Genomic DNA, 13,698 nt, shown 5'->3' with positions numbered 1-13,698 from the left:
TCAGACCCTGCCCTTCCATCTCAGACCCTGCCCTTCCATCTCAGACCCTGCCCTTCCATCTCAGACCCTGCCCTTCTGTTAGCTTCTAACCTTGCATGTTTATTTTATGCTGAACTCTTGTAGAGACATCTGGTGGTAAGTAGAGGGTGCCACTTTAACAGCAGGTGGAAGCTGCAGACAGAGAAGACACGCACGCGCCCGATCTGTCGGGTTAGGCTTTTATTTCATTAGATTGGATATAACAGAGGATTTTAGTGTTAACAATGACAGTAGTGCACAAACAGGGGTTCAGCTGCCACTCAGGTGCGTGTTCCAGGACACCGCACACACCATTCATACCCTGGCAAGCTCTGGTATACCAGCTCATCACATAGACCAGTCATACATCAGTGTGTTCCAGAACTAGGGTATATCGGCGTTTCACGCACAACAGCTTCTATATGACACACGTCTGATCGCTCACATACATGGTCTAAGCAAACATGGGAGAGAGGGTCAGCTGGATCAGAAACCGTTTCCAAACCTCAATCTCACAATGTATTAAATTATATAAAGAGAAAAGGTGCAATAAATACAACTACAACTGTAAATAACCTTATGGGGCTCTCATATGTTACCCTCTGCCGCGGGAACCTTCCGCTGGCAGAATTCTAGAGGCGTAGAGTTATAGTACACGCAGCATGAACAGAGACAGGGGTTTGCTTCGATGTAGTGTTATCACACACGGAGCAGCAGCTACATGGTTTAATGCCGCGTTATCCTCCAACCACGGCGAGGTGACTGCACGCTGGGGGTGTTAATGACGCACCACCACTGTACCAAGGTGCAAACCCAGGTCACAGCTGCATGGGTTCACACCAAGTAGAGTGGGGTCACATCACAAATGTCTTGATGCTAAGAACGGCAAGGTCAGGATCAGCACCAGTAAGGGACTCATTGGGACTGCAGAATGAAGTCAGATTTTGGTCATCACTGGCAGGTTCCCACATCAGGCCACGATTGAAATCTGCTATGCTACTGGCTTCTAAGATGCGGAGCAATATAGCCCCCATTCTGCTCTGCATGGCGTGCTGAAGAACTACATGTCATGCACCAGAAGAGGGACTGCTCTGCGCCAGGCCAGAGGTCATCGATGGAAGGTGGACACTGTGCTATCACAACTACGAGGTCATGACTGCTCCAATAGATGCCACGTGGGAGCAGTCCAGAACACGGAGTTTTCAGGCTGCACACGCGTGATATTAATGTGTTAGACGTTACACCACACAGACACATTATATACACAAGCACAATAACAACCTCCCAAAGACAAGGTCCCGGCAGATTTCTGTCGCCTTATTGCTCTTCAGAAGGCCTCATACAGGGTCCTGGTATTCCAGAGGTAACCCCATCACTAGAGTGTCTTTCTGCCCTTCCAATAGCGGGATACAAGACTAAAGAACATACATGCTGCACCCAGCAGACCGCGCAGGGCGGGCGCAGATGTCACTGGAGAGTCAAGGTGTCTGTCCTCCAGGACGCTTGGTTTTGAAGGAGCCGATCAGGGACTGCACTCCTCTTCGGACACTGGAGCCGACGCGGCGGGCAACTGAGTCAGGAGGAGCGGGCAGACAGGAGACGCTCTGAGGCCGCGCGTCCAAGCACTTCTGATATCGCAGCTGAGGAAAACGGAGAGAAGGTTAGAGATAAGCGGGAGGGAGCAGAGACCGACCCTGGGGAGGCAGAAATGATGAGGACTGTAATCCTATAATGATTACTACAAGGCAGGACCGGGGACAGCCAGAAATGATGAGGACTGTAATCCTATAATGATTACTACAAGGCAGGAGCAGCGACAGCCAGAAATGATGAGGATTGTAATCCTATAATGATTACTACAAGGCAGGAGCGGGGACAGCCAGAAATGATGAGGATTGTAATCCTATAATGATTACTACAAGGCAGGAGCGGGGACAGCAGCAGATACAGCCAGAAATGATGAGGATTATAATCCTATAATGATTACTACAAGGCAGGAGCGGGGACAGCAGCTGTATATAACATTTACATCACAATACCCTAATGATAGTGGATGTGATATACGTTGTGTTATATTCCCCATCTTGTATGTATTTTAAAGTAGGCCGAAAGAGGTTCCTGGAGAGGACACGGGTCACATCATCTCTTCTCTGTAGATGTACCAGTCCGAGCAGAGTCGTTCTGATCTCCTTACAGATTTATGACTGCCACCCAATACACAGCAAGGAAGGCCCGGTATGAAGCTGTCCGTCAAAGCATCAATGATATACCCAAAATCTAAAGAGCAGGACGGCGATTGTATGATACAAAGGTAACACATGTTATATGAAAATAAAATCACATATATATATTAGCAGCATTACATTCACAGGGATAATACCCTCAGGACTGCCCCTCCGGATACAGGATTACTCCCATAGGCAAAGGATATCCGTAAACGTCAGCCATAAATAAAGTGCAGACAGTTCCACAAGACGAACCAGTACACATAGTAAAATATACAGTCCTGAATCCCGACACGTGTTTCGCGGTCGTTTTCTCAAGGTATCCCGTTATTGTCTCCTATGTGTACTGGTTCGTCTTGTGGCGCTGTGTGCACTTTATTTATGGCTGAGGTTTACGGATATCCTTTGCCTATGGGAGTAATCCTGTATCCGGAGCGGCAGTCCTGAGGGTATTATCCCTGTGAATGTAATGCTGCTAATATATATATATATGCGATTTTATTTTCATATAACATGTGTTACCTTTGTATCATACAATCGCCGTCCTGCTGTTTAGATTTATGACTGTGATAAGGATAGACACATCTGGTACTAATTACCCCTGTGGTTTAATGTCTATTGATGAAGCAGGAAATCTGTGATGGGTATGTATAATGGACATTACCTTTTTAGTATAAGATAATCAATAGGACGTATGTATTGTTTTATATTGTTGACCATTATGAAAGACGTCAATGCATCTATTATCTTATACATTTCTCACTAGGAACGCATGTACTCCTAAAGCGTAGACTGTGTTAATGAGTCCTGGTTCAGGGAAGATGGCGTTATTTTAACTAACAATCAACCAAGCGTTGGAGTAACCGAGGAGACACAAACATCTGTGATAGCACAAGGTCCATTATATTCTTATCTGTACATCAATTTGAGAGTATGGAAAAAGTCAAATGGTGCCCAAATGTCTGTATATATTATGTGTATAGAATGTAAAAGAAATCAGACCTGGACAGTTAACCCTTAATAGTGATGATGCTAGTAGCTTATGCAATAGTGCCACCTAGGTATGAATAGGTAACATTACAACAACAGCTCAAATGCATTGTGGGTGATGCAGTGACATCACAGTCATTATCATATGTACACGCCCTATGATTACTACAAGGCAGGAGCGGGGGCAGCAGCGGATACAGCCAGAAATGATGAGGATTGTAATGCTACATGATTACTACAGTGGATTAAAGAGGATCTTTCACAGCTCCTGACATTAGCATATAAAGACCTGGCTATGTTTTTTATAAATTTTTATTGTTTTCATCAAAGTTCACCAGGAAGAAAAGGAGATTATTCCGGATATAATAACCCTCGTGTGGAGGGATGTGGCCCTTCAGCCCTTCTCTAGCACACCATTCTGAATACTGAAAAGCTTGCCTGAGGGACACACGGTCAGCTTGTGGCGTACGTCTGCTAATAAACGCCTTCCATCTACGGAAGAAACCAGCCGTCTTTTTATCTTTTTGTGTCTAGACATGTAATGTGTCATCAGATACCAGTGGAACAGTTGGCTTCAACCAATGTAAGAGACCCCTTCGTGTCTACCAACAAGGCCGCTATCAGAGGGGGTTTATGATACTCAGTAAGGATATGGAAGAGTATCGCCTCCGGAGAGAAGGATATCCCTTGCCCCTGTGTATCAGAAATCCAATCTACCACTTCTCTCCAAAATGTCTGCATCTGAGGCATTGCCAAATGCAATGGGGCAGGTCGGCCTCTGTCGGCCCACATTTCGGGCGTGCATCTAGATGACTGGGGTTCCTAGAAACGCTGGGTATGTTAAAGGGATATAAATGAAAACGGGATTTCCTCCACCTGTCCCTGCTCTACACGACCTACTCCAATCCTTTAAGACAGGCATGCTCAACCTGCGGTCCTCCAGCTGTTGCAAAACTACAACTCCCAGCATACCCAGAGAGCCTACTGCTGTCAGCCTACAGCAGGGCATGGTGGGAGTTGTAGTTTTACAACAGCTGGAGGGTCGCAGGTTAGGCATCTCTGCTTTAAGATGTCTGCTGTTCTGGATACTTTGTGAACAGGATAGTCTTGGGTATTTCCAGTTTCCCTAAGTGACTGAGTAGTGACCTCACCAGGGAAGTGGTGCTGCCCTCTGATGGACATCTCCTCCGCGTCGCCATCCTGCACCTCCTATCACTTAATCCAGCTGTTTTACGGACTTCGCTCCATGCTATCACGGTATCTCCTGTAATTACTGAGGACTGCGATGGTACCAGTGACCATGGGGGTGCTAGAGTAATAATCCAATCTAAGCCGTGTCTATATAAACAGGCTGAGCGTTGGCACGTTTAGTCCCCCCTTGCCTCTACACAACATAAGTTTAGTCAGGGCTAAAGACAAAAAGCTGAGTGAAGCGCGTTAATACCCCGGTGCGCTAACACCACTGCTAGTGTCTGGAGAGGATAGCGTAGCTCCAGGGAACATAGGGGACACCGAAGATTCTGCCATCTCTTTAGCTATAGTTTTTGTAGGGCATATCAATGACATGAGTTATCACTTATTATTATTTTTTTTCCGAATGGGCTGCTCCGTTTCCTCGCTGTGCCCCCCGTTCTGGTTTCCCACCCTGTATGTAAATCCATATTATCGGTACAGGGAGGAGGAGACGGCTATGTTTCTCAGCTTTTCTCTCTCTGCTGCGATTGGCCAGCTCACACCCCTGGAGAAGGACACGCCCCCTGAGAAACTCGGCCGTCTCCTCCTCCCTGTACCGATGGTATGGATTTACAGAACGGGGGGCACAGCGAGGGAGCGGAGCAGCCCATCGGAAAAAATAAATAGAAAATAAGCAGCATCACATGTCATCAATATGGCCTCCACTGCCAGTGATGACTATGGGGGAGATGGCTGGGACGTGACAGCAGCCATCATCCCGTCTCATGACCTCCTCTTACCATGCAGGCAGCTTGAACAGCCTCCGACAGATGAGCAGCGTTGGGTTCGCACCAGAACATGTGACAGATGAAGATTCCCGGGGCTTCTGCCATGATGAAAGCAAATGTGTGGACGTCACGTCCGACCCCCATGAAAGAAAGGAATCGGACGCGGCATTCACTGAGAGTCGCCTCCGTCTGAAAGAAAATGCACACTATGTAAGAACTCCCGCAGTGACTGGTGGAGTCATGTGACCTACGTCTAAGGATCCTGACACGTCTCAGGGCGACACCATCATATCCGTGGTGTGACAGGTAGCTCCGACCCGATATACAGTCCAATTACCCGTATACTCCTCATTAACCCCTTAATGACAGCCCATTGTTTTTTAATGGAGGGTGGTCCAGCTGCTCGCTCAGCAGCGACATCTTCTGGTGGACAGAGGAAGGCCCCTTATGAGCGAGCAGTTACAGATTCCTATTCCATAGCAGGGACCAAAGGGAACCCCTCAGACTGGGTCACCGACCAGGGGACCTCTCCACCGTTCACCTGGGCACATACGTGTAGAAAGGCATCGCTGCCATCTCCTCTAAATGTCTGATAGGACGTGTCCCTATCTTGGTGGGACGGAGGCAAGAGGACCCCTATTCTGGAGATAGGATGGTGCAACCATCTAAGGTACTATCCTGTCAGATGCCATAATGTTTATGATGACATTACCCCTTTAAGGACAACGGGCAGGATACATATTGAGATGCTGGTGGAGGGTCCAGCTACCACCTACGAGTCCCCATCTGTGAGCCGGCAGCCAGAACTGTCTGCAGTAGAACACCCATCATCTTCTCAATCTGGCCACACTAGGCAGCTCTCTAAAAGCCTCCTGTCTGGGCGTTTCTACAATGGCAAATCTCAGACGCACTTATTAGACTGAAGGCATACACGAGGCTGGAGTGACATGAGCCTCCATGCATTAGACGGGCAACAGCCATCGAATACACTGGTGACCAGAGAGCTGGGAGAGGCGTTACCTGCTGGTGTAAGACGGTTACGGTCGCTGAGGCCACATTAACAATGACGGGGGTCCAGTCCGCACGGTCGGTGCTCATTGCAGTCTGCAGGGTGTTGTTTATCAGGTCCATTCCTACAGGAACAGAGGTACGCTGTCAATAGCCCCTGCCCCCGGGATGATGGATATGTTCAGTACACCCCCTGCCCCCGGGATGATGGATATGTTCAGTACACCCCCTGCCCCCGGGATGATGAATGTGATCAGTACACCCCCTGCCCCCGGGAAGATGGGTATGGTCAGTACACCCCCTGCTCCGGGATGATAAGTATGGTCAGTACACCCCCTGCCCCCGGGATGATGATATGTGTCAGTCAGTACACCCCCTGCCCCCGGGATGATGTATGGTCAGTACACCCCTGCCCCCGGATGATGGGTATGGTCAGTACACCCCCTGCCCGGGATGATATATGGTCAGTACACCCCCTGCCCCCGGGATGATGGGTATGGTCAGTACACCTCCTGCCCGGGATGATGTATGTCAGTACACCCCCTGCCCCCGGGATGATGGGTATGGTCAGTACACCTCCTGCCCCCGGGATGATGGTATGGTCAGTACACTCCCCTGCCCGATGAGAAGATGGTCAGTACACCCCCTGCCCGGGATGATGTATGGTCAGTACACCCCTGCCCACGGGATGATGGTATCAGTACACCCCCTGCCCCGGGATGATATATGGTCAGTACACCCCCTGACCCCGGGAATGGTATGGTCAGTATACCCCCTGCCCGGGATGATGTATGGTCAGTAACCCCCTGCCCCCGGGAAGATGGTATGGTCAGTACACCCCTGCTCCGGGATGATAAGTATGGTCAGTACACCCCCTGCTCCGGGATGATAAGTATGGTCCAGTACACCCCCTGCTCCGGGATGATAGTATGGTCAGTACACCCCTGCTACCGGATGATAAGTATGGTCAGTACACCCCTGCTCCGGATGATAAGTATGGTCAGTACACCCCCTGCCCCCGGGAAGATGGGTATGGTCAGTACACCCCCTGCTCCGGGATGATAAGTATGGTCAGTACACCCCTGCCCCCGGAAGATGGGTATGGTCAGTACACCCCTGCTCCGGGATGATAAGTATATGGTCAGTACACCCCCTGCTCCGGGATGATAAGTTATGTCAGTACACCCCCTGCTCGGGATGATAAGTATGGTCAGTACACCCCCTGCTCCGGGATGATAAGTATGGTCAGTACACCCCCTGCTCCGGGATGATAAGTATGGTCAGTACACCCCCTGCTCCGGGATGATAAGTATGGTCAGTACAACCCCCTGCTCCGGGATGATAAGTATGGTCAGTACACCCCCTGCTCCGGGATGATAAGTATGGTCAGTACACCGAAAAACAAAAGGGTGGTCCCTAGAGGGAGATAGTGTACGAGCACTCTCCCAAGGTATACTGCTCTGTAACAAAGAATGTATAGAAAGAGTGAGGGGCAGGTAACGTTTTAAAACTAAAGAGTTTATTTGAACTATTTTAAGATGAGCCCCTACCAAACAAACAAGACAAACGACAATTAACAGTGTGGGATCCACATTAGTGAATCACCGTTGTACGAACCGCTGGTAATATTACAGTACCCGCGGGACCGAACAAAAAAAGCAGCACCATATGCAGTCTTTTGGTGGGGTACCGCAGACTAATGAAAATGCCAGAGGCAAATAAAAGGGTGGATCTTACCGGTGGTGCCAGTTGGGACTTTGTAGTCCAAATCCTGGAGGATGAGGGGCTTCTCGGGTCCGAAAAACACGTCCTCTTTTGATTTCACCTGGTGCCAGGGGCTGCAGGGAGAAACTATCCCTGTTTTTGCCCTACTTGGCCTGTAAAACCCTAGGTGCCTCCTAATACGGGGTCCTTTCCCCGCAAGGGGTGGCCTCGTCCGGAACCTAACCCTAATAAGTGAACCCTAATTGGCCCTATAGGGACAGCGTAAATTGGCCCCAAAGGGTGATGATGGCTGGTAGGGTAGAAAGATAACTAGATTCTGATAGATTTATTCTGCGTCCCTACGCGTTTCATCTAATAGAGAATAAATCAGAACAAAAAAATAAATAATAAAAAAATGTGCCTCCACTTCATAAAGAATGAGGACCCCCCGACTCATCAGGGGACAGGGGTCGTGGGTGGAGGATTCGGTCTATACCCTTGTCCTATTGTGATAAATAATGGGAAAGGGGTCAGCCAAAAAAGAATTGCGCAGACCTGACTAGACCAGTGTGGTCCCAAATCAGTCCGGATACCTGTGGTGTAATAGTAAAACAAAATCCATTCAGATATTGAACCCACCAGAAGCAGTGTATTTATAACATGAAAACAGGGAGGTGTACTTACTATTAAGGTCATGGAAACCGTGTTGCTGGTGCCATGAGAAGCGGGAGTGTGGTCTGACGCCCGCATGTGATGTCAGCGTCTGTCAGCGCTGATAAGTGCGCCAATGCGTTTAAATGGAAGAGGGGTATGTGGTGCGCATGCTTCTGGTGGGTTCAATATCTGAATGGATTTTGTTTTACTATTACACCACAGGTATCCGGACTGATTTGGGACCACACTGGTCTAGTCAGATCTGCGCAATTCTTTTTTGGCTGACCCCTTTCCCATTATTTATCACAATAGGACAAGGGTATAGACCGAATCCTCCACCCACGACCCCTGTCCCCTGATGAGTCGGGGGGTCCTCATTCTTTATGAAGTGGAGGCACATTTTTTTATTATTTTTTTGTTCTGATTTATTCTCTATTAGATGAAACGCGTAGGGACGCAGAATAAATCTATCAGAATCTAGTTATCTTTCTACCCTACCAGCCATCATCACCCTTTGGGGCCAATTTACGCTGTCCCTATAGGGCCAATTAGGGTTCACTTATTAGGGTTAGGTTCCGGACGAGGCCACCCCTTGCGGGGAAAGGACCCCGTATTAGGAGGCACCTAGGGTTTTACAGGCCAAGTAGGGCAAAAACAGGGATAGTTTCTCCCTGCAGCCCCTGGCACCAGGTGAAATCAAAAAGAGGACGTGTTTTTCGGACCCGAGAAGCCCCTCATCCTCCAGGATTTTGGACTACAAAGTCCCAACTGGCACCACCGGTAAGATCCACCCTTTTATTTGCCTCTGGCATTTTCATTAGTCTGCGGTACCCCACCAAAAGACTGCATATGGTGCTGCTTTTTTTGTTCGGTCCCGCGGTACTGTAATATTACCAGCGGTTTCGTACAACGGTGATTCACTAATGTGGATCCCACACTGTTAATTGTCGTTTGTCTTGTTTGTTTGGTAGGGGCTCATTCTTAAAATAGTTCAAATAAACTCTTTAGTTTTAAAACGTTACTGCCCCTCACTCTTTCTATGGTCAGTACACCCCCTGCCCCCCGGGATGATGGGTATGGTCAGCACACCTCCTGCCCCCGGGATGATGAATGTGATCAGTACACCCCCTGCCCCCGGGAAGATGGGTATGGTCAGTACAGCCCCTGCCCCCGGGATGATGGGTATGGTCAGTACACCCCCTGCCCCCGGGATGAAGGGTATGGTCAGTACACCCCCTGCTCCGGGATGAAGGGTATGGTCAGTACACCCCCTGCCCCCGGGATGATGGGTATGGTCAGTACACCCCCTGCCCCCGGGATGATGGGTATGGTCAGTACACCTCCTGCCCCCGGGATGATGAATGTGATCAGTACACCCCCTGCCCCCGGGAAGATGGGTATGGTCAGTACAGCCCCTGCCCCCGGGATGATGGGTATGGTCAGTACACCCCCTGCCCCCGGGATGAAGGGTATGGTCAGTACACCCCCTGCCCCCGGGATGATGGATATGGTCAGTACACCCCCTGCACCCGGGATGATGGATATGGTCAGTACACCCCCTGCCCCCGGGATGATGGGTATGGTCAGTAGAACCCCCCTGCCCCCGGGATGATGGATATGGTCAGTACACCCCCCTGCCCCCGGAAAAATGGGTATGGTCAGTACACCCCCTGCCCCCGGGATGATGGGTATGGTCAGTACACCCCCTGCCCCCGGGATGATGGGTATGGTCAGTACACCCCCTGCCCCCGGGATGATGGGTATGGTCAGTAAACCCCCTGCCCCGGGATGATGGGTATGGTCAGTACACCCCCTGCCCCCGGGATGATGGGTATGGTCAGTACACCCCCTGCCCCGGGATGATGGGTATGGTCAGTAAACCCCCTGCCCCCCGGGATGATGGGTATGGTCAGTAAACCCCCTGCCCCCCGGGATGATGGGTATGGTCAGTACACCCCCTTCCCTCGGGATGATGGGTATGGTCAGTAAACCCCCTGCCCCCGGGATGATGAACGGTATGGTCAGTAAACCCCCTGCCCCCGGGATGATGGGTATGGTCAGTAAACCCCCTGCCCCGGGATGATGTGATCAGTACACCCCCCTGCCCCCAGGATGAAGGGTATGGCCAGTACACCCCCTGCCTCTGGGATGATGGGTATGGTCAGTAAACCCCCTGCCCCCGGGATGATGTGATTCAGTACACCCCCTGCCCCGGGAGATGGGTATTGGTCAGTACACCCACTGCCCCCGGGATGATGGGTATGGTCAGTACACCCCCTGCCCCCGGGATGATGGGTATGGTCAGTACACCCCCTGCCCCCGGGATGATGGATATGGTCAGTACACCCCTGCCCCCGGGATGATGGGTATGGTCAGTACACCCCCTGCCCCCGGGATGATGGGTATGGTCAGTACACCTCCTGCCCCCGGGATGATGGGTATGGTCAGTACACCTCTGCCCCCGGGATGATGGGTATGGTCAGTACACCCCCTTCCCTCGGGATGATGGGTATGGTCAGTAAACCCCCTGCCCCCGGGATGATGAAGGGTATGGTCAGTAAACCCCCTGCCCCCGGGATGATGTGATCAGTACACCCCCTGCCCCCAGGATGAAGGGTATGGCCAGTACACCCCCCTGCCTCTGGGATGATGGGTATGGTCAGTAAACCCCCTGCCCCCGGGATGATGTGATCAGTACACCCCTGCCCCTGGGATGATGGATATGGTCAGTACACCCCCTGCCCCCAGTATGAAGGGTATGGCCAGTACACCCCCTGCCTCTGGGATGATGGGTATGGTCAGTAAACCCCCTGCCCCCGGGATGATGTGATCAGTACACCCCAGCCCCTGGGATGATGGATATGGTCAGTACACCCCCTGCCCCCAGTATGAAGGGTATGGCCAGTACACCCCCTGCCTCTGGGATGATGGGTATGGTCAGTAAACCCCCTGCCCCCGGGATGATGTGATCAGTACACCCCCTGCCCCTGGGATGATGGATATGGTCAGTACACCCCCTGCCCCCAGTATGAAGGGTATGGTCAGTACACCCCCTGCCTCTGGGATGATGGATATGTTCAGTACACCCCCTGCCCCCAGGATGATGGGTATGGTCAGTACACCTCCTGCCCCCGGGATGATGGGTATGGTCAGTACACCCCCTGCCCCCGGGATGATGGGTATAGTCAGTACACCCCCTGCCCCCAGGATGATGGATGTGGTCAGTACACCCCCTGCCCACGGGATGATGGATGTGGTCAGTACACCCCTGCCCCCAGGATGATGGAAACGGTCAGTAGGTTCCCTGCCCTCAGGATGATGGATATGGTCAGTATACCACCTTCCCTCGGGTTGATATCATTACACCCCCTGTAGAGCTGCTCCCGAGACTTCCAAGCCGAGTTGTGATTTCCAGTAGCTGTGCAGCTCTTACAAGAGCTAGTAGTGATATAGCTGTTCCCTACAACACGAGACGAGGCTGCGAGTTGAGGGTAAGAAGAACAACATTTATTGGTGCCACCCTTGGCCTTATATACCAGTCTCCATGGAAGGGGCCCTCCCCCGTGGACCTGATGGAGAACTGCGTGACAACAACACAGACTAATGGAAATAATCACAAAGTCCGGGACAGTCCCACACAATGTCTCCCCCCTGACTGGGAGATAATCAGGATAGACACTGTAGTAACCTAATCATCTCCAGACAGTAAAACCACACTGTGTATAAAGACCCCCATACAGGACGTACAATGTCTCCCCCCTGACTGGGAGATAATCAGGTTAGACATTGTAGTAACCTAATCATCTCCAGACAGTAAAACCACACTGTGTATAAAGACCCCCATACAGGACGTACAATGTCTCCCCCTGACTGGGAGATAATCAGGTTAGACATTGTAGTAACCTAATCATCTCCAGACAGTAAAACCACACTGTGTATAAAGACCCCCATACAGGACGTACAATGTCTCCCCTCTGACTGGGAGATAATCAGGTTAGACACTGTAGTAACCTAATCATCTCCAGACAGTAAAACCACACTGTGTATAAAGACCCCCATACAGGGCGTACAATGTCTCCCCCCTGACTGAGAGATAATCAGGTTAGATACTGTAGTAACCTCATCATCTCCAGACAGTAAAACCACACTGTGTATAAAGACCCCCATACAGGACGTACAATGTCTCCCCTCTGACTGGGAGATAATTAGGTCAGACACTGTAGGTAACCTAATCATCTCCAGACAGTAAACCACATTGTGTATAAAGACCCCCATACAAGACATACAATGTCCCCCCCCTGACTGGGAGATAATCAGTTCAGACACTGTAGGTAACCTAATCATCTCCAGACCGTAAAACCACATTGTGTATAAAGACCCCCATACAGGACGTACAATGTCTCCCCCCTGACTGGGAGATAATCAGTTCAGACACTGAAGTAACCTAATCATCTCCAGACAGTAAAACCAGACTGTGTATAAAGACCCCCATACAGGACGTACAATGTCTCCCCCCTGACGGAGATATTCAGGTCAGACACTGTAGTAACCTAATCATCTCCAGACAGTAAACCACATTGTGCATAAAGACCCCCATACAGGACGTACAATGTCTCACCCCTGACTGGGAGATAATCAGGTTAGACACTGTAGTAACCTAATCATCTCCAGACAGTAAAACCACATTGTGTATAAAGACCCCCATACAGGACGTACAGTGTCTCCCCCCTGACTGGGAGATAATCAGGTTAGACACGGTAGTAACCTAATCATCTCCAGACAGTAAAGCCACACTGTGTATAAAGACCCCCATACAGGACGTACAATGTCTCCCCCCTGACTGGGGGATAATCAGGTTAGACACTGTAGTAACCTCCTAATCATCTCCAGACAGGAAAACCACACTGTGTACAAAGACCCCCATACAGGACGTACAATGTCTCCCCTCTGACTGGGAGATAATCAGGTTAGACACTGTAGCAACCTAATCATCTCCAGACAGTAAAACCACATTGTGTATAAAGACCCCCATACAGGATGTACAATGTCTCCCCCCTGACTGGGGGATAATCAGGTCAGACACTGTAGTAACCTAATCATCTCCAGACAGTAAACCACATTGTGTATAAAGACCCCCA

General features: G+C 50.3%; 1 protein-coding gene across 2 annotated transcripts in view; it reads right to left on the bottom strand.

Annotated features, from left to right (window-relative positions):
• Positions 1–201: 201 nt before the first annotated feature.
• Positions 202–13,698, bottom strand: part of APBB1 (amyloid beta precursor protein binding family B member 1) — a 40,276-nt gene continuing 26,779 nt past the window's right edge. For both annotated transcript variants that reach the window (XM_044284950.1, XM_044284951.1), the window contains 3 exons: positions 6,215–6,327; positions 5,207–5,383; positions 202–1,658 (listed from right to left, as the gene is read on the bottom strand). In XM_044284950.1, the coding sequence (XP_044140885.1) occupies positions 1,497–1,658; positions 5,207–5,383; positions 6,215–6,327 (452 nt within the window). In that variant the 3' untranslated portion in view covers positions 202–1,496. The remainder of the gene's footprint in view (positions 1,659–5,206; positions 5,384–6,214; positions 6,328–13,698) is intronic.

This window comes from Bufo gargarizans, chromosome 3, assembly GCF_014858855.1.
Source record: "Bufo gargarizans isolate SCDJY-AF-19 chromosome 3, ASM1485885v1, whole genome shotgun sequence".
Classification (NCBI taxonomy): Eukaryota; Metazoa; Chordata; class Amphibia; order Anura; family Bufonidae; genus Bufo; species Bufo gargarizans.
This window is presented reverse-complemented; position numbering and strand designations above follow the sequence as displayed.